This window comes from Schistocerca piceifrons, chromosome 4, assembly GCF_021461385.2.
Source record: "Schistocerca piceifrons isolate TAMUIC-IGC-003096 chromosome 4, iqSchPice1.1, whole genome shotgun sequence".
NCBI classification, from domain to species: Eukaryota; Metazoa; Arthropoda; class Insecta; order Orthoptera; family Acrididae; genus Schistocerca; species Schistocerca piceifrons.
The window spans coordinates 35,204,462-35,230,846 of NC_060141.1; the positions used below are offsets into that span (position 1 = coordinate 35,204,462).

The following is a 26,385-nucleotide window of genomic DNA, read 5'->3' on the forward strand; positions in this document are numbered from 1 at the left end:
CTAAAAATCCTCCCCAATTTGACTTGGCATGAGTGTCGTCCACATGATCTCCGCCAAAAACGACGCAAATGAACGTCCAACTAAACAAGAGTCTCAGAAGAATGAATTTTTTCACTGCTCAGCGGAGTGTGTGCACTGTTATGAAACGTCCTGGCAGAACAAAAGATGAGAGGATGATTCGTGAGTCGTCTTTGGGTAGCTCATTCGGCAGAGCACTTGTTCGCGAAAGGCAAAGGTCCCAGGTTCAAGTCCCGGTCTGGCACACAGTTCTAAGCTGCCAAGAAATTTCAAGAGTGTGAGACATTGCTAGGTGCGCAAGGAACTTCGACCTACTTAAGGCTCCGCTCCACAGAAAATACCACTGGGCTCGGATCATCAGAGCAGTTTACCCTCAGGGCTTAGATATACTCTTCAAAGCAAAGATAGCGTTCTCTTCCCCCCAAGGACTCTCTTACGGAAAGAGTATCCGCAGAGAGATGCGCAAACGCCGCTAGCAAAGGCATTGCAACCCGTTTAACTACCAGCGAGAAATCACTGCATGGAGTTCCCAGAACACGAAGAACTAATGAGCCAGCACACCCACGAGACCTTTCCGAACACACTGGACGACACATCGTCTGCCATCATAACTCTGAAACCACTTATTTGTGAAGCATAGTGTCAAGACTGTGCCACAGATGTTAGTAGCTGCTGTCACCCGATACCATCACTGTACCCCAGTCCCAATAGACTGGCCTGTCCAGAGTCTCGACCTGAAACCATTGGAACACGTTTGGGATGAATTACAACATCGATTTCACTATAGATCACAGCACCAAAAAACGCTGGATTCTCTGGTTCCGTCACTTGGGGAAGAATGGGCTGCCATTCCTCCACTGACATTCAGTCGCCTTTATGAATGTGTCCCGAGTAGAATTCAAGAGGTCTTAAAGGCGGAGGATGGACAGAAGCGGTATGAATTTCGAGTAATAGGAGTCCGGATACTTTTGATCAGGAAGTGTGACAAGGCTGGGAAAAACGTTAAGTCACAGCTTAAAATCGTAGGCCAGAATTAAGTATGAACCGTGAACCTTTGGAATTTTTACATAGCATTTACCGACTGAATGATCTAGGCACAGATTCGTAAGTACACTACTGGCCATTAAAATTGCTACACCACGAGGATGACGTGCTACAGACGCGAAATTTAACCGAAAGGAAGAAGATGCTGTGATATGCAAATGATTAGCTTTTCAGAGCAATCACACAAGGCTGGCGCCGGTGGCGACACCTACAACGTACTGACATGAGGAAAGTTTCCAACCGATTTCTCATAGACAAACAGCAGTTGACCGGCGTTGCCTCGTGAAACGTTGTTGTGATGAATCGTGTAAGGAGGAGAAATGCATACCATCACGTTTCCGACTTTGATAAAGGTCGAATTGTAGCCTATCGCGATTGCGGTTTATCGTATCGCGACATTGCTGCTCGCCTTGGTCGAGATCCAATGACTGTTAGCAGAATATGGAATCGGTGGGTTCAGGAGGGTAATACGGAACGCCGAGCTGGATCCCAACGGCCTCGTATCACTAGCAGTCGAGATGACAGGCATCTTATCCGCATGACTGTGACGGATCGCGCAGCCACGTCTCGATCCCTGAGTCAACAGATGGGGACGTTTGTAAGACAACAACCATCTGCACGAACAGTTCGACGACGTTTGCAGCAGCACGGACTATCAGCTCGGAGACCGTGGCTGCGGTTATCCTCGACGCTGCATCACAGACAGGAGCGCCTGCGATGGTGTACTCAACGACGAACCCGGGTGCACGAATGTCACAACATTTTTTCGGATGAATCCAGATTCTGTTTACAGCATCATGATGGTCGCATCCGTGTTTGGCGACATCGCGGTGAACGCACATTGAAAGCGTGTCTTCGTCATCGCCATACTGGCTAATCACCCGGGGTGATGGTATGGGGTGCTTTTCGTTACACGTCTCGGTCACTTCTTGTTCGCATTAACGACACTTTGAACAATGGACGTTACATTTCAGATGTGTTACGACCCATCACCCTACCCTTCATTCGATCCCTGCAAAACCCTACATTTCAGCAGGATAATGCACGACAGCATGTTGCAGGTCCTGTACGGGCCTTTCTGGATACAGAAAATGTTCGACTGCTGCCCTGGCCAGCACATTCTCCAGACCTCTCACCAATTGAAAACGTCTGGTCAATGGTGGCAGAGCAACTGGCTCGTCACAACACACCAGTCACTACTCTTGATGAACTCTAGTATCGTGTTAAAGCTGCATGGGCATCTGTACCTGTACACGCCATCCAAGCTCTGTTTGACTCAATGCCCAGGCGTGTCAAGGCCAGAGGTGGTTGTTCTGAGTGCTGATTTCTCAGGATCTATGCACCCAAATTGCGTGAAAATGTAATCACATGTCAGCTCTTGTATAACATATTTGTCCAATGAATATCCGTTTGTCATCTGCATTTCTTTTTGGTGTAGCAATTTTAATGGCCAGTAGTGTATGATGTGAGTATTAGAAAACTGTAGCGCGATTGGTGTGGCGGAATGTTACGTGATGTACAGTAGGGCGCGCTACGTGTTTACTGCAGTGGCGAGTGCCCTCCTTTGTGGAGGGAGACAGGGACAGCAGGTGTCTGCGGGCGCCGGCGCTGCCTCCTTGGGCGGCGGCTATTCTGGAGGCGCGCTCCCCTGCCAGGTCGCCGCTGGGCCGCGGTCGCCAGTAACCCCCGCGCGCGGCCGCTCTTGGGCAAGGCGGGCACGTAACGCGCCGGCGCTCTTCTGCCTCTCGTGTAGCACCGGCCGCAGCTGGCGCCGGTGTTTAGTCTGCAACTCTCCTCTAGCCCCCACTCTGACCACACCTGGTGGGCGCAAAGAGCAAAAAAAAAAAGTAGTTGCCCCCTAGGCGGCATCACGCTAATACCGTCTAACACCGCCTCGATTTGTCAAAATGACCGCGATTCGGCAAGGCAGAGAGTTTCCAATCTTCTCCACGCATGCCATAGCCAGATGTTGGTACTCATTGATGATCAGAGCCCGTAGAGCTGCCAGACTGAGGAGATGTTGATTGTTACGTAACACCCGCTGTTTCAAATAGTCCCAGACATCAGAATGAGATTTTCACTCTGCAGCGGAGTGTGCGCTGATATGAAACTTCCTGGGAGATCAAAACTGTGCCCCCGACCGAGACTCGAACTCGGGACCTTTGCCTTTCGCGGGCAAGTGCTCTACCATCTGCGCTACCCGATCACTACTCACGCCCCGTCGCTACAGCTGGCAGAAGTAAAAGCTGTGGGGACGGGGCGTGAGTCGTGCTTGGGTAGCTCAGATAGTAGAGCACTTGCCCGCGAAAGGCAAAGGTCCCGAGTTCGAGTCTCGGTCCGGCACACACTTTTAATCTGCCAGGAAGTTTCAGTCCCAGACGTCTTCTATGGGGCTCAGATTGGATGGGACCAGTCCAGGAATGATCAGGTTTCTGAGTGTTCGGCGTATCAGGTAAGTATGCATGCAGCCCTGTCGAGACGGCTGCTGTCATCCTGGAAGAAGGAAATGTCCAAAGCATGCTCATGATCGAGGTTTAGAAGAATGGACAACACTTGTTCACCGGTAATGTTGAAATGAACATCATGGGTCATGTTCACCGTAACGTAATTGAGTGGACCCAAGGAAAAGTACCAAAAACACTCCTTAACACCACAGTGTCACCTCCGGCATGAAATGTGGGTTAAACGGAAAACCACAACTCATCGTATCACACCTTCAATTTCCCTGTCGCTTGGTCCACTGCAGACATGCTATCTTATACGTAGTTCTGAAAAATGGCAATTTTGAAGGTACCCGACTCCAAATTACCATTGCATGCAGTTCCCTTCAAAAAGTTAGTTTGGAAACTGGTTTAGATGGACCTGTATTCCGTAGCGGTAGCAATTCCCGTCGGGTTGGAAACTGATTGTCACTGATGGGGCGTGACAGTCGTCTCCAGATGCAGTCGATTACGATCCTTTTACGAACGTAGTTCTTAAGCGGCGTTGCAATGCTGCGAGCGGTACATCACTCCTTATATACACGTCGCACACTTCACGTTGATATGCCAACAAACTGCGCCAATTCATTCCCGTTGCGGGAAGTTGTACGTTCAAATAGAGCAACCTCCGTCCGCCTACCTGCCATGTCCCCACATCGATCCATGTGCTGCGCCAGTTGCGTACTACGGACTGTCACTTAAACACTACTTCGCTGCCATGACTTACTTCAGAGTGAGCATTCTGCTCCTTTGGGAAGGTGACTAATTGTTGGTCCTACGGAGTTAGAGGATCCTGTCACGAATGGTGAGCTACACAGCTTCTCCGCGCGTACAATTCTGCTTTGGGGATGGACTCGGACGTAGATGGTCTCAATTCTTGGCACGGGGAGGCATGTAGATAGTTTCATCACCATTACTTTAGCAGCAATTGGAGGAATGGTCATGTTTTAAAGATCAGCATCGTTATCCTTTCAGCAAGTATCCTAGATTAGATCCTCCCCAGTGGCATATGGAGGGATGGAACGTGATATTGTTCCATGATACGTCGGACGGGGATTGAACATTCCCCCTTGTCTTCTTCCCGCCCTTTAGTGCTCCCGCGGAGGAACAGCCTACGTGCTCTAGCGGATTTTACGCTTTCCCCTTCTTTCACGTGTAACAACACAGACTACATAACACAACGCTACATGCAGTAAGCAGCCATTACTTTCACTTACGTGATACAGGTACGAATCTGTCAACTCAAAATGGTTTGGAAGAAGGCAGTATATTGTACTCAAAGCGGTATCTTAAAAGTACATTACTCTATTTCATGTTCTACGAATAGTTCGACACGTATCAAAATTAATCATTTTTTAATTACTGATTGTTTAAAGGCACTTGTATCTGATGTGGAGACCACTGACTCAGCTCTCTTTGCACTTTTCATTTTGCTCTTATATTATTCATCTATCAGTTAGTCTACATATATAAATCATCTTTGATCCTGAATAGCTCTTTAAGACAATGGCTGAGTGTGACAGAATACTATTGTGTGGGAGAACTCTGTGCTATGTAGATTAAATACTTGAAAAACTACAAAAATGTGTGCCTAGACGATACTACTCGAACATGTTACATTTTAATAGAACATAGGTAATTTCGAAGTACATAGCTCTACCGTGTTTGTTCTTCGCTTGCTACTAGACTGAAATTTAAGAGCGAATTTCCTTCTTTCAGTTAAATACAACTTAGGTTGAAATCATTCTGAGCAAATGCGCAGTATGATTTGTGTGTTTAGTGAGGTACTTCTCAACTAGCGTTCTGAGTGTGGCTCAGCTGCGGCCGCCGACAGTCTTTTGACAGTCAAAGTGTTAATTAGTATTCTAAAAGTTTCAAGTGAATAAGTTGGTGCGCACATCAGCCCAATGTTCAGTGAATTTGGAACCGCAGCTGCCTGAACTGGACCCCCAGGCGACCACAAAAAGAGTTGCACGTTCTTTTTCAAGCAGTTACAACATTCACCTCTGTCAGCGTTCTCATATTTTTAAAGAAAGTTAACAGTGCTAATGTATGGGACTGTTTTTAGTTAATTAATGTGCTTTCCTAGCCTCTTCACCAAATTCGTGCTATGTATTTTATGTTTAAAATTGAAATATCTTTATCTCTACACGAAGTACCTGAATTATCTACTTTCCTCTTGAGAAAATATGTCCAGTTAATTCCGAAAACTTGTGAATTTTACACAACAGATGCTTAGAATATCACAAAAGCCATTATACCGCCAAAGCGGAAAAAGTGGATGAAACTCCCTGGTAGGTGAGAGACATTTTGAATATAAATTTTCACCTTGGGCCCATCATATGTACCAAAATTTCCAATAGATGTTTATGAAATTTGACTGGGACGTCGTAATTCCGTCAACATCAGTACTCTCTGAGGAATAAATATACTGGCTTCATTGCATATGTTGTTTTCCACATATATGTAGTGCGACAAGACACTTTGAAAGTGCAATCAGAGAAGTAAAGCCTGCAGGAAATTATAGACAAGTTGCAACGTACTGCACATAAATGTTATATTCGATTGACAATCAATTTCATTTATACTTACCAGCGATCTGGACCTGTAGTGCGATGGTGGCGCCGCTGGAGACGTAGTGGTCGGAGAGCGCACTAGTAAAATAAGGTCTTCGGAAGTCTGCAGGTCCCTCCGGCCACTGGTCACGACCTGAAGGAAGAACATTCACTTGGTTTCTAATCGTAACTTACTCTCTCGTCCTCTGTCCCTATGTCATTAAGCTTGTAGCGACGCTCCCGCGCGCTAATTCAAGCTCGCCGGTGTGTGTGTGTGTGTGTTTGTGTGCTGTGCGCGTGTGTCAGTGCAGTGCTGTGCGGTCGTAATTGCTGTACACGACGTCAGTGTAGTTCCGCGCTCAGCCTCTAGAGGCGCTGTGTTTTCTAGCTTTTATATACGTTCTGTTTATTGTTATTATTCCTTGTTTTTTGAGTTAGTGAGTAGTTCCGTGCCTCCTGACTTGTGTGGACGAGTACTGTTTCCTCTCCTAACTACGGAAGTTTCCGAGGATTAAGGATCCTCTGTATAGGCCGGAAGCAAATTTTATAGCTCCGATCTGTCCGTGCATGCCGGGCGTCGTCAGATACGCGCTCGCAATAAAGATATTCTTGCTCAACTGAAGGTCTTCATTCTTCTGAATCACGTTAAGCAAAGGTCGGACAGCCACCAGTTTAGCTGAACCCGACAAGCTTCAGCTTTGGAAAAGATACTGAATGTGATCACTCCTTCAAAATTAACAACGAAGCTGCTAGGTCTCACGCACAAGGATAAACATGTAACGTTTCGTAATGTATCTGAGAATGTTTCCGCTTTATAATATTTTACATCTCGTTGCGCATACATCACGTGGTCTGTTCAACATCAACACTACGTCTCATTACGACACAGTGGTGTGAGAGTTGCTGCAGAAACGAAAGGAAAGAAACAAATGATAGTCACAAGGCCCCTCCTACAGGAGACCCAAGTCTTTGGTGTCAAAATTATATAAGGGTGTTACAGGGCCATAAACCGAGAACTTGAAATAAGCGACTAACGCTCTGATACGAACATTACGTTTTTATTGGCATAAAAAGCTTGCAGCTTACAACGTATGCTGATAATAAATGTTCAAAGAGGCGACGCAAAAGGTCAGTGGAAGATTTACAACATAATCCATTGGGCTACAGATCATTTGTCCCCATTGTTTCCACACGGTATCTGTAATTGGGGTGTAATTTGCGCTCCACTAGCACTCTCATCCTTTATTCTATGAAGAGTGACTTGATTTATGAATCTTCTCCCATGTGACCCAACATTGCCTTCTCAACTACAACTATCCGAACAACTGTCTGTCTCTCTGTGGCCTGAGGGACTCAGCTGCTCGTCAGTTTGGGTCTTTAAAGATTAAGTTCTTCCAATTAGGATGATTCCAGTCACGAAAATTTCCTCTGTACATCCTGCTCCACCCGGATAACATGCATGTCAGCTACTTTTTGTACCAAGCAACGCGTCATTTTCGCAATACAGCTGCAATCTGTAAACAGTAGCAAATTTCAGAGTAGACACATTACAGACGACTGTGCATTCTATTTCCTGAGTGAGCTTCCTTTGTGGATGCAGGTGAGGCTTATGTAACACATGCAGTTTACAAAAAGGTGAGTCACTCGCAATGCTCTCTTGTACCGCCGCCCACATTCATTTTCGTCCTTTGGTTCCGCATCTCAGATTATTTAATTTCCACATCGACATCTACGTATATACTCTTCATGCCACCGTTCGGTGTGGGGCGGAGGGTACTTTGTGTGTCAGTGTCATTCCCCCTTTTCCTGCTCCAATCGCGAGTGGTTCTCGGGAATACAGATTGCTCGTAAGCCACAGTGTGGAATCGGAACTCTCTGATTCTATCTTCGTGGTCTTTCCGTGAGATGTACGTAGGAGGAGGAATTGTATTTGTTGCCTCTTCTAGAAACGTACGGTCTCGGTGACTTAACTGTAAACCACACCATGATTTTTAACGCTTCTCTTGTAGCATCTACCAATGGATTTGGATAAGCACGTCTGTGACGCTTTTGTGCTTATTAAATTAACCTGCAACGAAACATGGTTCACTTCTTTGCATCTTCTCGATTTCCTCTCTTAAGCCCACCTGGTGCGGATCCCAGAGTGATGAGCAATATTCAGGTATTCGTCGATCAAGTGTTTTGTAAGCTACTTCCTTTGTTGATGGACTATATGTCCTGAGGATTCTTCCAACGAATCTCAGTCTGGCGTCTGCCTTACTGGTTATTAATCTTATGTGGTCGCTCCACTAGCCGGCCGAAGTGGCCGTGCGGTTAAAGGCGCTGCAGTCTGGAACCGCAAGACCGCTACGGTCGCAGGTTCGAATCCTGCCTCGGGCATGGATGTTTGTGATGTCCTTAGGTTAGTTAGGTTTAACTAGTTCTAAGTTCTAGGGGACTAATGACCTCAGCAGTTGAGTCCCATAGTGCTCAGAGCCATTTTCGCTCCACTTAAAATTGCTCTGTACGCATACTCTTAAATATTTTATGGAAGTAACTGCTTCCGCTCATTGTTCTATAGTCGTGTAATCATACAGTAAAAGGTCGTTCTGTCTACGTATTCACAATACGTTACATTTGTTCATGCTGAAGGTCAGTTTCTACTCCCTGCACCAAGCTTCGTCCGCTGCAGGTCTTCCTGCAATGCGGCACGATTTTCTACCGGCGCGACTTCTCTGTGTATCACACCATCATCCCCCAAAAACATCATGGAACTCCAGACGTTATCTACTTGACCATTTACGACGGCTGTTCGGAAAGTCAGGTCGGATCGGCCGCGGTATGGAAAGCACAGTTAAAATCATAAATTGTCTTATTCGCAACAGTTAGCCACACTTTCCAGGTACCTCTCTAAATAGTTGCCGCTCCGACTTAGATACTTGTCGTGGCGTTGTACAAACTGTACAGTACCCTCGTTACAGGAAGCAGCCGCCTGTGCTTTCCTCCACTTTCTCTACACTGGTCTGCCTTTCGTCGTTTGTGCCAAAATATTGTCTTCGTAGCCAGCAGTTCACGTGAGCAGAGATGAACATCGGAGTGAGCCAGTTAAGGGCTGTATTTTGGGTGATCAAACATTTCCCATCGAAAACGCGGCAGGAGTGTCTTAATTGCGCCTGCAGAATGCGGCTGAAAATTGTCTTAAAGAAAGAAACGCGTGAAATTTATGTTATGTGCACTGCATAGCTTCAGGCGAAATCTCCTACCAGATCTACGTACATGGCGGGAGATTCTGTCGTTTTAGGCATTTCTACGTGATCACTTTGCGCTCTGAACTGAAAAGAGCGAAGTGAAGCGATTGACAGGCCCACTAAAGACACTGTCCAACACATCCGTCCAAAGTTCCATCGGATTTTCACAGTGATTTCCATTTCGCGCCTGATCGGACCTTACTTTCCAAATATGTCTCGTATACATGTTGTAAAAAGTTATGGTGCCTCAACACACCCTTCCGCACGCCCAAAGTTACTTTTACATCTGAAGACTTTTCTGCGTTCTGTTTCTACACTCCTGGAAATTGAAATAAGAACACCGTGAATTCATTGTCCCAGGAAGGGGAAACTTTATTGACACATTCCTGGGGTCAGATACATCACATGATCACACTGACAGAACCACAGGCACATAGACACAGGCAACAGAGCATGCACAATGTCGGCACTAGTACAGTGTATATCCACCTTTCGCAGCAATGCAGGCTGCTATTCTCCCATGGAGACGATCGTAGAGATGCTGGATGTAGTCCTGTGGAACGGCTTGCCATGCCATTTCCACCTGGCGCCTCAGTTGGACCAGCGTTCGTGCTGGACGTGCAGACCGCGTGAGACGACGCTTCATCCAGTCCCAAACATGCTCAATGGGGGACAGATCCGGAGATCTTGCTGGCCAGGGTAGTTGACTTACACCTTCTAGAGCACGTTGGGTGGCACGGGATACATGCGGACGTGCATTGTCCTGTTGGAACAGCAAGTTCCCTTGCCGGTCTAGGAATGGTAGAACGATGGGTTCGATGACGTTTTGGATGTACCGTGCACTATTCAGTGTCCCCTCGACGATCACCAGTGGTGTACGGCCAGTGTAGGAGATCGCTCCCCACACCATGATGCCGGGTGTTGGCCCTGTGTGCCTCGGTCGTATGCAGTCCTGATTGTGGCGCTCACCTGCACGGCGCCAAACACGCATACGACCATCATTGGCACCAAGGCAGAAGCGACTCTCATCGCTGAAGACGACACGTCTCCATTCGTCCCTCCATTCACGCCTGTGGCGACACCACTGGAGGCGGGCTGCACGATGTTGGGGCGTGAGCGGAAGACGGCCTAACGGTGTGCGGGACCGTAGCCCAGCTTCATGGAGACGGTTGCGAATGGTCCTCGCCGATACCCCAGGAGCAACAGTGTCCCTAATTTGCTGGGAAGTGGCGGTGCGGTCCCCTACGACACTGCGTAGGATCCTACGGTCTTGGCGTGCATCCGTGCGTCGCTGCGGTCCGGTCCCAGGTCGACGGGCACGTGCACCTTCCGCCGACCACTGGCGACAACATCGATGTACTGTGGAGACCTCACGCCCCACGTGTTGAGCAATTCGGCGGTACGTCCACCCGGCCTTCCGCATGCCCACTATACGCCCTCGCTCAAAGTCCGTCAACTGCACATACGGTTCACGTCCACGCTGTCGCGGCGTGCTACCAGTGTTAAAGATTGCGATGGAGCTCCGTATGCCACGGCAAACTGGCTGACACTGACGGCGGCGGTGCACAAATGCTGCGCAGCTAGCGCCATTCGACGGCCAACACCGCGGTTCCTGGTGTGTCCGCTGTGCCGTGCGTGTGATCATTGCTTGTACAGCCCTCTCGCAGTGTCCGGAGCAAGTATGGTGGGTCTGACACACCGGTGTCAATGTGTTCTTTTTTCCATTTCCAGGAGTGTATAAACTCCTCAAATCAATTACACAGTTTGTGAGATATTTCTAACGGTCTTATTTTGTTCATCAGGTGGCAGTGCGGAACTGCATCTAATGCCCTCCGGATGTCAAGGAACACAATCTCTACCTGAGTGCCTGTATCAACTGCTTTCTGGGTATCGTGGGCGAACAGAGCGAGCTGGGATACACAAGATCGTTGTTATCGGAACCCATGCTGGTTCCTACATTGGAAATTTTCGGATCTTGTGTCACACGAATAATTCTGACTTTACGGGTTTGGGGCACGGTGCATATGGTCATCGAAGAGGTGGAGCATGTCACAGTTTCTTAGCAAGTACAACAGCACAGGAAGGAAGTGGAATGTGTGAAAGACATTAGAACCGGAGAGTAGACGATCAACCTGCTCTCGTTCCGCTGAAAGAAGCACTTTCAGCGAGGCACAGTTGGCGTTTCCTTCACTGTAAAACTCTAAACAGAGTTCACCTTGAAGTTTCAAAGTGCAATATGACTTTCGCATGATGGCAAACGTTAGCTGGAGAAAAAATACTAAATGCTCCTATGAAATACTATAGAACGACCCAAAACCTGCTGATGTTGTCACAGTTCTACTATGATGAGATAGGATTTTTCAAATTTGTCTTCGTCTGTTGCTAGACGACATTGCTAAGGACTACTAAACTGGACGTGTTCGAGTCTTTTACGGAACACTCGCAGATTTAGTGCGGCGAGCTTCACTAACTCTGGGCGTCTTTCTATCATGTTTTTCCCTTACACTATTGATAAGAGTATAATGATCTACATTAATGAGCCCGAACATTAGGACCACTGCTCGCCGCGACGCTGAATGCCTGTTAATGGCCCTACGGACACATCTGCATCTACATCTCCATGTACATGGTTACTCTGAATTCACCCTTAAGTGCCTGGCAGAGGGTTCATCGAACCATTTTCATACTACTTCTCTACCATTCCCCTCTCGAATGGCGTGTGGGGAAAAGGAACACCTCGCGTTCGAGCTCTGATTTCTCTTATTGTATTATGATGATCATTTCTCCCTACATAGGTGGGTGTCAACAAAATATTTCCGCATTCGGAAGAGAAAGTTGGTTATTGAAATTTCGTAAGTAGATCTCGACGCAAAGAAAACCACCTTTGTTTCAGTGACTGCCACGCCAACTCGCGTATTATGTCAGTGATACTCTCAAGCCTATTGGGCGATAACACGAAAGGAGGTGTCCTTCTTTGCACTTTTTCGATGTCCTCCGTCAATCCTACCTGATAAGGATCTCACAGTGCGCAGCAATATTCCAGCAGAGGACGGACAAGTGTAATGTAGGCTGTCTCCTTAGTGGGTTTGTCGCATCTTATAAGTGCTCTGCCAACAAAGCACAGTCTCTGTTTAACCTTCTCCACAATATTATCTATGTGGTCTTTCCAATTTAAGTTGCTCGTAATTGTAATTCCTAGGGATTTAGTCGAATTGACAGCGCTTAGATTTGTGCGATTTATCGTATACCCAACATTTATCGGACTTCTTTTAGTACCCATGTGGATGGCCTCGCACTTTTCTTCGTTTAGTGCCAATTGCCACTTTTCGCACCATACAGAAATTCTGTCTAGATCATTTTGTAGTTGCAATTGATCGTCTGATGATTTTACTAGACGGTAAATTACAGCGTCGTCTGCAAACAATCTGCTCACATTATCACCTACATCATTTATGTAAATCAGGAACAGCAGAGAGCCTATGACACTACCTTGCGGAACGCCAGATATCGCTTCTGTTCTACTCGATGATTTACCATCTATCACTACGAACTGTGAGCTCTCTAAGAGGAAATCAAGAATCCAGTCACACAATTGAGACGATCCTCCATATGCACGCAATTTGATTAATAGTCACTTGTGAGAAACGGTATCAAAAGCCTTCTGGTAATCTAGGAATATGGAATATGGTGGCGACGATGCTTGCCGCAAATGGGGAAATCCACTGAGTAAAGCGACTTCGGCAAAGGGCAGATTGTTGTGGCGGGGCACCTGAGAGCGAGCGTCCGGACATGCCGAAGCTGGTCGGCTGTGGCGGATCTGAGGGCAGGGTACAGGTAGAAGTGTTTCGGAACACAGCGCTGAGCGTTCACTATTGGATGCGGAGCTCTGCAGCGGACAACCCATACGCGTCACCGTGTTGGCCCAACGACGTCGTCAATTACGCTTGACGAAGGCACGGGAACACCGACAGTGGAATGTGCATCAACGGTGACGTGTCGCCTGGTCGGGCACATACCGTTTTCTGTTATACCAGGTCGATGGTCGTGTCCGGACACACCATCCCCCACCAAGCAGCTGCTCGGAACACGCACCGTGCCACGAACGCCGGCTCGTGGGAGCAGTCTGTGCTGTATGAGACGTTCACTTAGGCTTCCATGGGACTTGCTGTGGTAACCGAAGCCACTGCTGAACACTACTGCACACCACCTGCGTCCCACCAAGGTTCTCGTGTTTTACGACAGCGACAGCAACTTCCACACAATTGTCCATGTCAAAAGGCTAGAATCGTGCTAAGGTTTTTGAGGACCACGAGACAGGTAACCGTGTCGCCTGATCTGACTCCGATGGGACTTACGAGGGTTGGAACTTAAATAGTGGCAACTATTTACTCACAACCGATACAAAAGAGTTACATGTTTGCACCTGTTACTGTCCCTCAAAGTAGTCACCAGCGTTGTGGAGAACCCGTTGCCAGCAACGTGGAAGGCGTAGTATACAGTTAGCAGAGCCTGTTCTGTTGATGGTGCGAATGGAGCGGGCTACGGTCTGTCGAATCTCTGGAGCAGTTCTCAAGCGAATGCCACGAAGTGTTTCCTTCATCTTCGGAATCAAATCAAAGCCACAAGAACTTAAGTCTGGGGAGTATGGTGGATGGTACAGTACTTCCCAGTCCCATCGATAGAACAGAGCAGCCACAGATTGCACTGTATGCGCCCGCGCATTGTCGTGCAAAATGATGGGTGAGTTGCGCAGAAAGAGTCGCCGCGAATTTTTCGCAAAGCTGCTCGCAGGTGATGCTCCAAAAACGAACAGTAATACAGTGCATCGACGGTATGCCGTGGAGGAACGTAATGCGTTAGGATAACACCATCACAGTCGTACACGAGAATCACCATAACTTTCACCATACTTGGGCTCTGACGAACTTTCGACTTTTGCGACGACCCATTATGACGCCATTCGTTGGATTGGCGTTTCAGTTTTAGCTCGTACGATATCTCATCCAGTGTTACGATATACGGCGTAAGAAAGCCTCTCCTTCGCACTCATAGCGCTCCAAGTGCGTCTGAGCAGCGTCGTAATGCATCCATTTCTGCGTTTCCGTCAAGTTATGCGGAACCCATCGTGATGCAATTTTTCACATGTCCAGGCGTTCCTTCAGGATGCGAAGCACAGTCGTATGCGCTAATCCGGTTTCGTGGGGCAGCTCACGAGTCGTATGGCGTCGATCACTGTCCACTAACGCGGCAACAGCATGCATTTCTTCTTCAGAGACGCTAGGACGACCTGCCCGATGCATGTCTGACACAGTTTGCAGATCTTCGCTGAAAGCTTTTACCCATCGTGCCACTGTTCTGTATGGCAATGCCGATTCCTCGCACGCCTCTTGAAGACCTTGATGACACTGTCGTGCTGTACGACCTCTGGCGCTTTCAATCTTGATCCAACTCCGTTGTTCCGGTTTCGAAAACATAGTGACACCGTTACGTTAGACCGCTCGCTCACAAGTGACAGTGTTTCCCTCGATTGTACGCACGCCGATGACGTGGGACGGGCGAGTCCATTCGCTCGGAGGTAAGGCAGGTACGTCATCAACGTGTGCTATCAGCGACAATAGTATATGCCATTGCATAGTGTCTCCACAGCAGTGTTGCTACGTATATGGGACGCTATCAGGCTGCATCTCTCTGCTGTCAAACCTCCACTCGTAATTTAATGGGAACTGCATGACCTGTGCTTAAACATCTGGTGCCACGTACCTCCGGAAACCTAGCAAGGGCTTGTCCAGGTCATATCAAGCAGAATAGTTGCTGTACTGTGTTCCAAAGGTACGAACACGCTAATATACAAGGCGTCTTTGTCAGAATGCGGAAAGTGGAAGAGACGCGGGCCTACTGAAGACATCCAGAGCATCTAGGCGAAGACGCTCGCAGACATTGAGTCGGCCGTCTGTTTCCTTCGAGACCCCAGTAAAAACCGGATTGTTTCAGCTAGTAACATCTGGGGTTACCATAATAGGACAGATGTTAGTCATGGTCACAAAGATGGCTGCCGTTTGCTGTACCGCCTGGACGAGGTCTGCCGCCACGATTTTGACAAATTGTCCAAGCAATCGCCAAGAGACTTTGGAAAGCGTTTTCAACTGCTCGTAGCTTTGTACCAACGGTACAATACTCCCTCTCATTACTTTATGGTGAGTCTTAAATTATAAATAGCTTTGCACAAGACGCATGGAACTTAAATTTTCTGAAATCTCCCCTAACGCTACTATTAACATCACAGATTCTACACCTTTACGAAGTTACTTCACGAAAGCGTAGCGCCTAACAATTTCAAAACAGGTAGGGAGCTGTTGGAGTCGACTCGACAAAGGCAGCGCCAAGGAAAAGCAGAAGACAGTAGAATGAATAAAATCTCTCTACAGAACTGTGATCTGCTAGAAGACAAAAAGACTACTTTTATATGCTCTTTTCACTCCATTACGCTCTTTTTGATTAATTAACGCTTTCTCTTAAACAGTTTAGTTCTGTTATCTTACTTCCATCTCATCAGCTAATCTTGGGCTGTTATAACTCCCTCTTCTTGTGACACATCAGTGTCTTTCCCATATTCATTCCTTCTGTATTGTTGCCTTACGTTTATGTTGGGTGTCAATACTCACTTAAGACAAGAACGTAATCAAACAGTTGTTAACGTTAATAAGACTAACAATTCTTAATTTCCACATATTCATATCTATACATGTTATTATTATTTCTTTCTTTTCTCAGACGTTATGTCTGGTCAAAAATGTAAAGTGACGCGGACCTTGATCAAGCGTGACTTCCTTTTAACTGTACGGTATATCTTGTATTGCATTTAGGAACTTTCGGGTAATTGAACATTTATCAATAATTACGGATTTCTGTAGTTGTATATATAAGTTTGGATGTAGCTGTATTGCATTGATGTACTGGTGGATATTGTGTGGTATAACTCCTGTAGTTGATAGTATAATTGGTATAATGTCAACTTTATCCTGATGCCACATGTCCTTGACCTCCTCAGCCAGTTGGATGTATTTTTCAATTTTTTCTCCTGTTTTCGTTTGTATATTTGTTGTATTGGGTATGGATATTTCGATTAGTTGTGTTAATTTCTTCTTTTTATTGGTGAGTATGATGTCAGCTTTGTTATGTGGTGTTGTTTTATCTGTTATAATGGTTCTGTTCCAGTATAATTTGTATTCATCATTCTCCAGTACATTTTGTGGTGCATATTTGTATGTGGGATCGTGTTGTTTTATAAGTTTATGTTGTAAGGCAAGCTGTTGATGTATTATTTTTGCTACATTGTCATGTTTTCTGGGGTATTCTGTATTTGCTAGTATTGTACATCCACTTGTGATATGATCTACTGTTTCTATTTGTTGTTTGCAAAGTCTGCATTTATCTGTTGTGGTATTGGGATCTTTAATAATATGCTTGCTGTAATATCTGGTGTTTATTGTTTGATCCTGTACTGCAATCATGAATCCTTCCGTCTCACTATATATATTGCCTTTTCTTAGCCATGTGTTGGATGCATCTTGATCGATGTGTGGCTGTGTTAGATGATACGGGTGCTTGCCATGTAGTATTTTCTTTTTCCAATTTACTTTCTTCGTATCTGTTGATGTTATGTGATCTAAAGGGTTGTAGAAGTGGTTATGAAATTGCAGTGGTGTAGCCGATGTATTTATATGAGTGATTGCTTTGTGTATTTTGCTAGTTTCTGCTCGTTCTAGAAAGAATTTTCTTAAATTGTCTACCTGTCCATAATGTAGGTTTTTTTATATCGATAAATCCCCTTCCTCCTTCCTTTCTGCTTAATGTGAATCTTTCTGTTGCTGAATGTATGTGATGTATTCTATATTTGTGGCATTGTGATCGTGTAAGTGTATTGAGTGCTTCTAGGTCTGTGTTACTCCATTTCACTACTCCAGATGAGTAGGTCAATATTGGTATAGCGTAAGTATTTATAGCTATTGTCTTGTTTCTTGCTGTCAATTCTGTTTTCAGTATTTTTGTTAGTCCTTGTCTATATTTTTCTTTCAGTTCTTCTTTAATATTTGTATTATCTATTCCTATTTTTTGTCTGTATCCTAGATATTTATAGGCATCTGTTTTTTCCATCGCTTCTATGCAGTCGCTGTGGTTATCCAATATGTAATCTTCTTGTTTAGTGTGTTTTCCCTTGACTATGCTATTTTTCTTACATTTGTCTGTTCCAAAAGCCATATTTATATCATTGCTGAATACTTCTGTCATCTTTAGTAATTGGTTGAGTTGTTGATTTGTTGCTGCCAGTAGTTTTAGATCATCCATGTATAGCCAATGTGTGATTTTGTGTGGGTGTGTTCTAGTAATATTGTATCCATAATTTGTATTATTTAGCATGTTGGACAGTGGGTTCAGAGCAAGGCAGAACCAGAAAGGACTTAATGAGTCTCCTTGGTATATTCCACACTTAATCCGTATTGGCTGTGATGTGATATTATTTGAATTTGTTTGGATAGTAAGTGTGGTTTTCCAATTTTTCATTACTATGTTTAGGAACTGTATCAATTTAGGATCTACTTTGTATATTTCCAATATTTGTCGTAACCATGAGTGGGGTACACTATCAAAAGCTTTTTGGTAATCAATGTATGCATAGTGTAGCGAACTTTGTTTTGTTTTAGCTTGATATGTCACCTCTGCATCTATTATCAGTTGCTCTTTACATCCTCGTGCTCCTTTGCAACAGCCTTTTGTTCTTCATTTATAATTTTGTTCTCTGTTGTATGTGTCATTAATTTCTGTGTAATGACTGAAGTTAATATTTTGTATATTGTTGGTAGGCATGTTATGGGGCGATATTTAGCTGGGTTTGCTGTGTCTGCTTGATCTTTAGGTTTCAGATAAGTTATTCCATGTGTAAGTGTATCAGGGAATGTGTATGGGTCTGCAATGTAACTGTTAAATAACTTAGTTAGATGTGAATGTGTTGAGGTGAACTTCTTTAGCCAGAAATTTGCTATTTTATCTTTTCCAGGGCTTTCCAATTGTGAGTAGAATTAATTGCTTGGGTGACTTCATGTTGCAAAATTATCACTTCAGGCATTTGTGGTATCATCTTGTATGTGTCTGTATCTGCTTGTATCCACCGTGCATGTCTGTTATGTTGTACCGGGTTTGGCCATATGTTGCTCCAGAAGTGTTCCATGTCTGTTATGTTTGGTGGATTGTCTATTTTAATGTGTGTGTTATCTATTGTCTGGTAAAATTTCTTTTGGTTTGTGTTGAATTTTTTGTTTTGTTTCCTTCTATTTTCACTTTTTTTGTATCTTCTAAGTCGTTTGGCCAATGCTTGTAATTTCTGCTTCTTTTCATCTAATTGCTCTATCGCTTCTTGTTGTGAGACTTTACCTAATCTTTTTCGTTTTTTTTCTGACATTTCATTTCTTATAAATTGTGTTAGCTGTCCGAAGTCTCTTCTCAGTTTTTCTATTCTGATCTGTAGCCTGTGTTGCCATGCTGGTTTTGTGGGTTTCTTCTGTGTGTTGGTTGGTTCTGATCTCTGCCTAGTGTGTATATTTAGTGTAGTGAGTGCTCCTATATAAACCAGTAGTTGTAACTGTTCCATAGTTGTGTTTTCATTTATTTTGTTGTGTATGATTGTGTTGATAGTTGTTATTGTTGTATCGACTTGTGGGTTATTTGGTGGTCTATGCAAGAATGGTCTAATGTCTGTATTTGTGTCTTTGTATTCTATATATGTCAGCTGAAATTTTTCTTCTATATCTAACATGTGCGTGTTCTGTTTGTGCTTGTTCTGGTGGCTGTCTTAAGATTTCGTTTTCCTCTGATTGTTTAATTGATGCATGTTGTTCTTTGTTTGTTTGATCTGGGATGTTTGAGTCCATTACTGTATTTTCTTCTTCTTCTGATTGCACATTATTTTGTTCCAGTATTTGTAGTACTTGTTGTTTGATGTTTTCTAATTCTGACGGGGGTATCCTGTTATTTTTGATTATTACACGGATCTGATCAGCTAGTCGTTGTTCTGTTAAAAATTTTAATTCTGGGTATCTGGTAATAAATGTTGTGTATACTTGTGATCTGTATCCAGTTGTGTTGGTTCCTAGGTTTGTTGCTTGGTAATAACAAAACATGAGGTGTCGATTAACTTCATCTGACCATCTCATCCTCTGTCTTTGTTTTCCTTCTAGGGTGGTTGCAAGAAGCATATCCTGCAAAACACCTCTATTTGGATTTGAATCATTTTCCAGTTGGCTAGCAGTGTCGTTACCATTGTGGGCGGGCATAGGGTTCAAGCGTCGTCCCCGACCGTGACGGCGCTTGTCCGAGGCTTCTTTAGTTCTGTCCTGAACCAACTAATCACACTAAAAGGGGGGTTAGCCCTATTAGTGGTTTGTTCTTTTCGTCGGCTTTTACGACTGGCAGAACATACCGGAGGCCTATTCTTTTCCCGGGCCTCCACGGGGTTTATTATTATTATTATTATTATTATCATTATAATTATAATTATATACTGCTCATGTACCATACAAATTGTAATGTTGGTTCAGTGAGAAAGCGGTAGGGCCTAAATGCCGCAATCTTACCAAGTAGAGTAAATGCATGAATAAATAAATAAATAAACAAAATAAAGTACTGTTGGAAAACAGATGATCATTGGCGCCATTGTTGTTGAATGGATACTATTTACTAACCTAAGCAGGTAATAACTACTTTTGCTGTGATAATATCAATCGGGCTCAACTTCCTCCACTAAATGGAGAGTTGGGGTTCAGCGCTGTCATCGAAAACGTCGTACCTAGTGCTCAGGTTAACATGAATGGTGATAAGAATAATGAGGTTTCACTTTGCGATGTGTCAATGTTGTACGATGCAGTTAACGCGAGGACTGCAGTTACTGTACAACCTGCAGAGAGCGAAAGTCTTCATGACTGCAGCCTGTCCGTGGCCAGGGGTAAAGAGTATTCCTGTGAGCACTAACTTTAAACCTGGAGCAGTAGCGGGAACTCGAAAGCGACAGCTTGTTGCGGAGAATGTGTTCGTCAATAACTACTTAGATAAAACCTTCTGGGACGCCCTGTACATTATGAAGAGGAGTGATCAGCATGCCCGAAGCTCGTTTAAAGTCTCAAGATTTCTGTCTGTTGAGAATGAAATACTATGTTATGCTTACTAGGAACTGTCGAATTAGCCGGCCGGTGTGGCCGTGCGGTTAAAGGCGCTTCAGTCTGGAACCGCGTGACCGCTACGGTCGCAGGTTCGAATCCTGCCTCGGGCATGGATGTGTGCGATGTCCTTAGGTTAGTTAGGTTTAAGTAGTTCTAAGTTCTAGGCGACTGATGACCTCAGAAGTTAAGTCCCATAGTGCTCAGAGGCATTTTGAACTGTCGAATTCAGTGATACTGTCGGTCTGATATTCTGTACGCCCGTATTTTGGTAATCACGTGTGTGCACCACCTTCTGAGAGTCAAGGAACACATTATCAAGAAAGGTGTCAGTATCTACAACTTTTGGGGTCTCGTGGACGAACAGAATGACCCGGGTTTCACACTATCCTTCCTCGCAAATTTTTAAGAGAACCAAGCGGTAGTGTTGTAATGTATACAAAAATGGGACTAGGCCCCACTGTGCAGCAAGGGATCGGAAACCGAGAGGTGTGTTACTATAGGATGACAATTATTTAACTACATAAAAACACATAAATTAGTTACAAATTACGGAGCACACGCACCTTATTCAACAAGTAAACGTCACTACAGGTCCAGAATGTGATTTTCACTCTGCAGCGGAGTGTGCGCTGATATGAAACTTCCTGGCAGATTAAAACTGTGTGCAGAGTGAAAATCTCATTCTGGAAACATCCCCCAGGCTGTGGCTAAGCCATGTCTCTGCAATATCCTTTCTTTCAGAAGTGCTAGTTCTGCAAGGTTCGCAGGAGAGCTTCTGTAAAGTTTGGAAGGTAGGAGACGAGGTACTGGCGGAAGTAAAGCTGTGAGGGGGGGGGCGAGAGTCGTGCTTGAGTAGCTCAGTTGGTAGAGCACTTGCCCGCGAAAGGCAAAGGTCCCGAGTTCGAGTCTCGGTCCGGCACACAGTTTTAATCTGCCAGGAAGTTTCCTCACTACAGGTATTTGGGTTTAGGTAATGACATGTTCGATACGCCTGCCACCATTTTCGATGAAGTGGCGCTGAGGAATAGAGAAATTCTGCATAGCCCGCTGAAGTGTCGGATCTTTGATGCTGTCGATGACCTCCTGAACTGCTATTTTCAGCTCAGCAATGGTTTTTGGGTTATTGCTGTTCGCCTTGCCTTTAATATAGCGTCACAAAAAGGAGTCGCATTATTATTATCATTATAATTATAATTATATACTGCTCATGTACCATAAAAATTGTAATGTTGGTTCAGTGAGAAAGCGGTAGGGCCTAAATGCCGCAATCTTGCCAAGTAGAATTAATGCATGAATAAATAAACAAATAAATAAAATAAAGTACTGTTGGAAAACAGATGATCATTGGCACCCTTGTTGTGGATTGGTTACTATTTACTAACCTAAGCAGGTAATAACTACTTTTGCTGTGATACAAAGAATATGGCAGCCAATCGAAGGCACTACCGGTAGCCTCTGGGCACCGCAGAGCCACAATGTAGTCCCCAAAGTGCTTGTCCAGGACATCACTCTCCTGCTTCGATGGGATCGAGCTCCGTCTTGCACGAACCACATCTTGTCGAAATCAGGGTCACTTTGGATAATGGGGATGAAATCATCTTCCAAAAGCTTCACGTATCGTTCGGTAGCCACCGTGCCATCGAGGAATATCACATCGATTATTCTGTCACTGGACATTGCACACCACACAGTCACCCGTTGTGGGTGAAGAGACTTCTCGATCGCGAAATGCGAATTCTCAGCCTCCAAATGCGTCTACTTTGCTTATTGACGAAACCATCGAAATGAATGTGCGGTTCGTCGCTAAAACAAACCATACGTTCCCATTATGCCCCGCGACCAACTGTACAGTTTGAATGTCCTAACGCAAACAGTTCAGAAGTTATGACGATTTTATTTGATGTAGTTCAATAATTGTCACTCTGCAAAAGTCCGCTTTATTTTTATTTATTTATTTATTTTGTAGATGGAAAAACACTGGACGTCGGACGAAAGAAAGATATGATGAGCATTATTATTTGTTTGGGGTGACTCAGGTACACGATACAAAAGCCAAATTGCAAATATTTGCTGGTACACCAGAGAAATTGCATCATCATATTCTGCAACGGTCTTTAGGCAGCTCGGAAGTGAAAAGACTTAGAAAATTTCGTGTTGTTTGGTATCGCGGGACTTTGTCTCTGAGCGGTGAACAGCCCCGCGCCTGGTGTGAACTCTAACTTAGTGCTCAGAGCCATTTGAACCATTTGAACTCTAACTTTTCGCGTAGAGATTGTGAATGATCGAACTGTGTCAAATGGATATGCGCTAGAGTGTAACAGTAAAGGCCGGCCGAAGTGGCCGTGCGGTTAAAGGCGCTGCAGTCTGGAACCGCAAGACCGCTACGGTCGCAGGTTCGAATCCTGCCTCGGGCATGGATGTTTGTGATGTCCTTAGGTTAGTTAGGTTTAACTAGTTCTAAGTTCTAGGGGACTAATGACCTCAGCAGTTGAGTCCCATAGTGCTCAGAGCCATTTGAACCATTTTTGTAACAGTAACTCTAAATACGACCACTTTCGCTGTTAGTTTGCTTTCTGAATAAACATTATTCTAACCAAATCGCAGCTGTTTGGTCCACATCATTTATGGGTCGTTAATTTAGTTCCCGATATTATTATAACTGTTATTATATGTTATGTTAACTTTCTATTTCGCAAACTTCCCATCAGCTAGAAAATTTAACCAAAGGTTCACATTTTAAGGCATGTAATGCGACACGTGCGGTTCAACCCCTAGGCAAGTTTGAGCCAAGACATTTCGACGAAGAGGAACCGCATGTGAGCCCGAACATCCTTGCGATGTTAGCTGGCATCCTCGAGGACATCACTCTCCTGCTGCGATGTGGTCTAGCTTCGTCTTGCATGAACCACATCTTTTCAAAATCAGGGTCACATTGGATAATCGGGATGAAATAATCTTCCAAAACCTTCACGTACCGTTCGGTTGTCACCGTGACATCAAGGAATGTTGCACCGATTATTCCGTGACTGGACACTGCACACCACACAGTCACCCGCTGAGGGTGAAGAGACTTCTCGATCGCGAAATCCGGATTCTCACTCCCCCAGATGCGCCAGTTTTGCTTATTGACGAACCCATCCAAATGAAAGTGGGTTCGTCGCTAAAGCGAGTCAACCAGGCGTCCGCATGAGCGTACTCATGCTCCGCGGCGAACCGTGTAGTACGAATGTCCTACCGGAAACTGTTGAGAAGTTACTTCACATAGTTCAGTGACTGTCGCACTGTAAGTACAGGAGAGGTGAGGAACGCGGAGGCTGGGAGGGTAGCAGTACCAGTAGCAGTACCTGGGAAGACGACGTTGGCGGAGACGCGCTCCTCGGCGAGCTCGTTGCGGGCGACGCAGGTGTAGACGCCGCTGTCGACGTGGGCGGAGGGCGCGCGCACCACCAGCCGGCACACGCCGTCGGCCAGCTCGCTGGCGGAGAAGCGGCCGTCGACGTCCGCGTCGGCGGCGCCCGACCCCGCCAGCGGCAGCGGCCGGCCGTCCTTGAGCCAGCTGACGGCGGGGGCGGGCGAGCTGCGAACCCGGCACTCCAGCACCAGTTCGTCCTCGCTGGAGCGGTACGAGTCTGCACAGGCACACACACACCCCGTGTCACACTCCAGAAAGTAATGCAGCTGCAGAGGCTGAAAGCGCATCCGACAAAAGTTTAGCCACCCCTAGTTTTTACCCTCAGACTTCAAGAAGAATATAATAATTCCAATACCAAAGAAAGCAGGTGTTGACAGATGTGGAAATCACCGAACTATCAGTTTAATAAGCCACAGCTGCAACATACTCACACGAATTCTTTACAGACGAATGGAAAAACTGGTAGAAGCCGACCTCGAGGAAGATCAGTTTGGATTCCGTAGAAATGCTGGAACACGTCAGGCAATACTGACCCTACGACTTATCTTAAATTAAGGAAAGGCAAACCTACATTTCTAGCACTTGTACACTTTGGGAAAGCTTTTGACAATGTTGACTGGAATACTCTCTTTCAAATTCTGAAGGTTGCAAGGGTAAAATACAGGGAGCGAAAGGCTATTTACAATTTGTACAGAAACCAGAAGGCAGCTATAAGACTCGAGGGGCATGAAAGGGAAGCAGTGGTTGGGAAGGGAGTGAGACAGGGTTGTAGCCTATCCTCGATGTTATTCAATCTGTATACTGACCAAGCAGTAAAGGAAACAAAAGAAAAATTCGTAGTAGGGATTACAATCCACGAAGAAACTTGAGGTTCGCCGATGACATTGTCATTGTGTCAGAGACAGCAAAGGACCTGGAAGAACAACTGAAAGGAATGGACAGTGTCTTGAAATGAGGATATAAGATGAACATCAACAAAAGCAAAACGAGGATAATGGAATGTGGTCGAATTAAGTCGGGTGATGCTGAGGGAATTAGATTAGGAAATGAGACGCTTAAAGTAGTAAATCAGTTTTGCTATTTGGGGAGCAAAATAACTGATGATGGTCGAAGTAGAGAGGATATAAAATGTAGACTGGCAATGTCAAGGAAAGTGTTTCTGAAGAAGACAAATTTGTTAACGTCCAGTTTAGATCTAAGTGTCAGTACGTCTTTTCTGAAAGTATTTGTATGGAGTGTAGCCAAGTATGGAAGTGAAACATGGACGATACATAGTTTAGACAAGAAGAGAATAGAAGCTTTCTATATGTGGTGCTACAGAAGAATGCTGAAGATTAGATGAGTAATCACGTAACTAATGAGGAGGTATTCAGTAGAATTGGGGAGAAGTGAAATTTCTGGCACAACTTGACTAGAAGAAGGAATCGGTTGGTAGAACATATTCTGAGGCATCAAGGGATCACCAGTTTAGAATTGTAGAGCTGCGCTGAGGGTAAAAATCGTAGAGGGAGATTAAGAGATGATACACTAAACAGATTCAGAAGCATGTAGGTTGCAGTAGGTACTGGGAGATGAAGAAGCTTGCACAGGATAGAGTAGCGTGCAGAGCTGCATCAAACCAGTCTGAGGACTGAAGACGACAACAACAACAGTAGACACCTCGGTAACACCGTGTGACACCGCTTCAGTTCGGCGAGGAAGAGAGCCCACACGACGCTTCAGGTATGCCCACTTCGCCACAGGCACACACGGCAGCTCCTCCCTCCCACACACACACACCACTCCACTACCATTACGTTTGGAAGTGGCGGAGACTCACATGGCCGCCCTGTACCATTTGCACACCACCTGCAGAGCACAAAAGCGCCCAGTATTTTCTTTTAAGCTGTCGACCAATAGCTTAGGCAGGCTATTCTGGGAGGAATAGTCAATATTGATAGATATGACAGGAACGCTCACGCAAAGCAAAAAAAACGTCGTATGGATCCATGCCCTATTCCGAATGGTTTCCAAGATAGATCACATTTATAAGGAACATGAATGGACCTAGAATTCAACCCTGTGGGACTAACTTTGTCATTTTTCCACAGAACAATTTAATAGCCACCGCGGTCGCCAGACCTTACGCCATAACATTTTTGTTTATGGTGTTGGGTGAAGTCCGAGGTGAGGAAACGAAAGGGGAATACACAACATCAGATGCTTGGTTGCATTGTCAATGCTACTGACCTCACTAGTAAACGTGCATTCACACTCAGACAAGGAACACAACATGTACTCTCAATAGCGCACAAATGCTTTGAAGTTGACGGTGGGATATTCCCGAACATTTATATTGTGAACTGAACAACAGCCGTAACGTGACGTGTACGATAATGCTTGTCGTGAATGTGTTAAAAATACATATCTTTCAATTCCCGCTTTGTAAAACACACTGTT

The 26,385-nt window shown here is 45.1% G+C and overlaps 1 protein-coding gene across 1 annotated transcript in view; it reads right to left on the bottom strand.

Annotated features, from left to right (window-relative positions):
- Positions 1-26,385, bottom strand: part of LOC124795573 — a gene marked incomplete at its 3' end in the record, with an annotated part of 358,941 nt that overhangs the window by 6,909 nt on the left and 325,647 nt on the right. Inside the window, exons 28-29 of the mRNA XM_047259645.1 lie at positions 23,879-24,163; positions 6,135-6,251 (exon numbers count right to left, since the gene is read on the bottom strand). Coding sequence (XP_047115601.1) covers positions 6,135-6,251; positions 23,879-24,163 — 402 coding nt within the window. The remainder of the gene's footprint in view (positions 1-6,134; positions 6,252-23,878; positions 24,164-26,385) is intronic.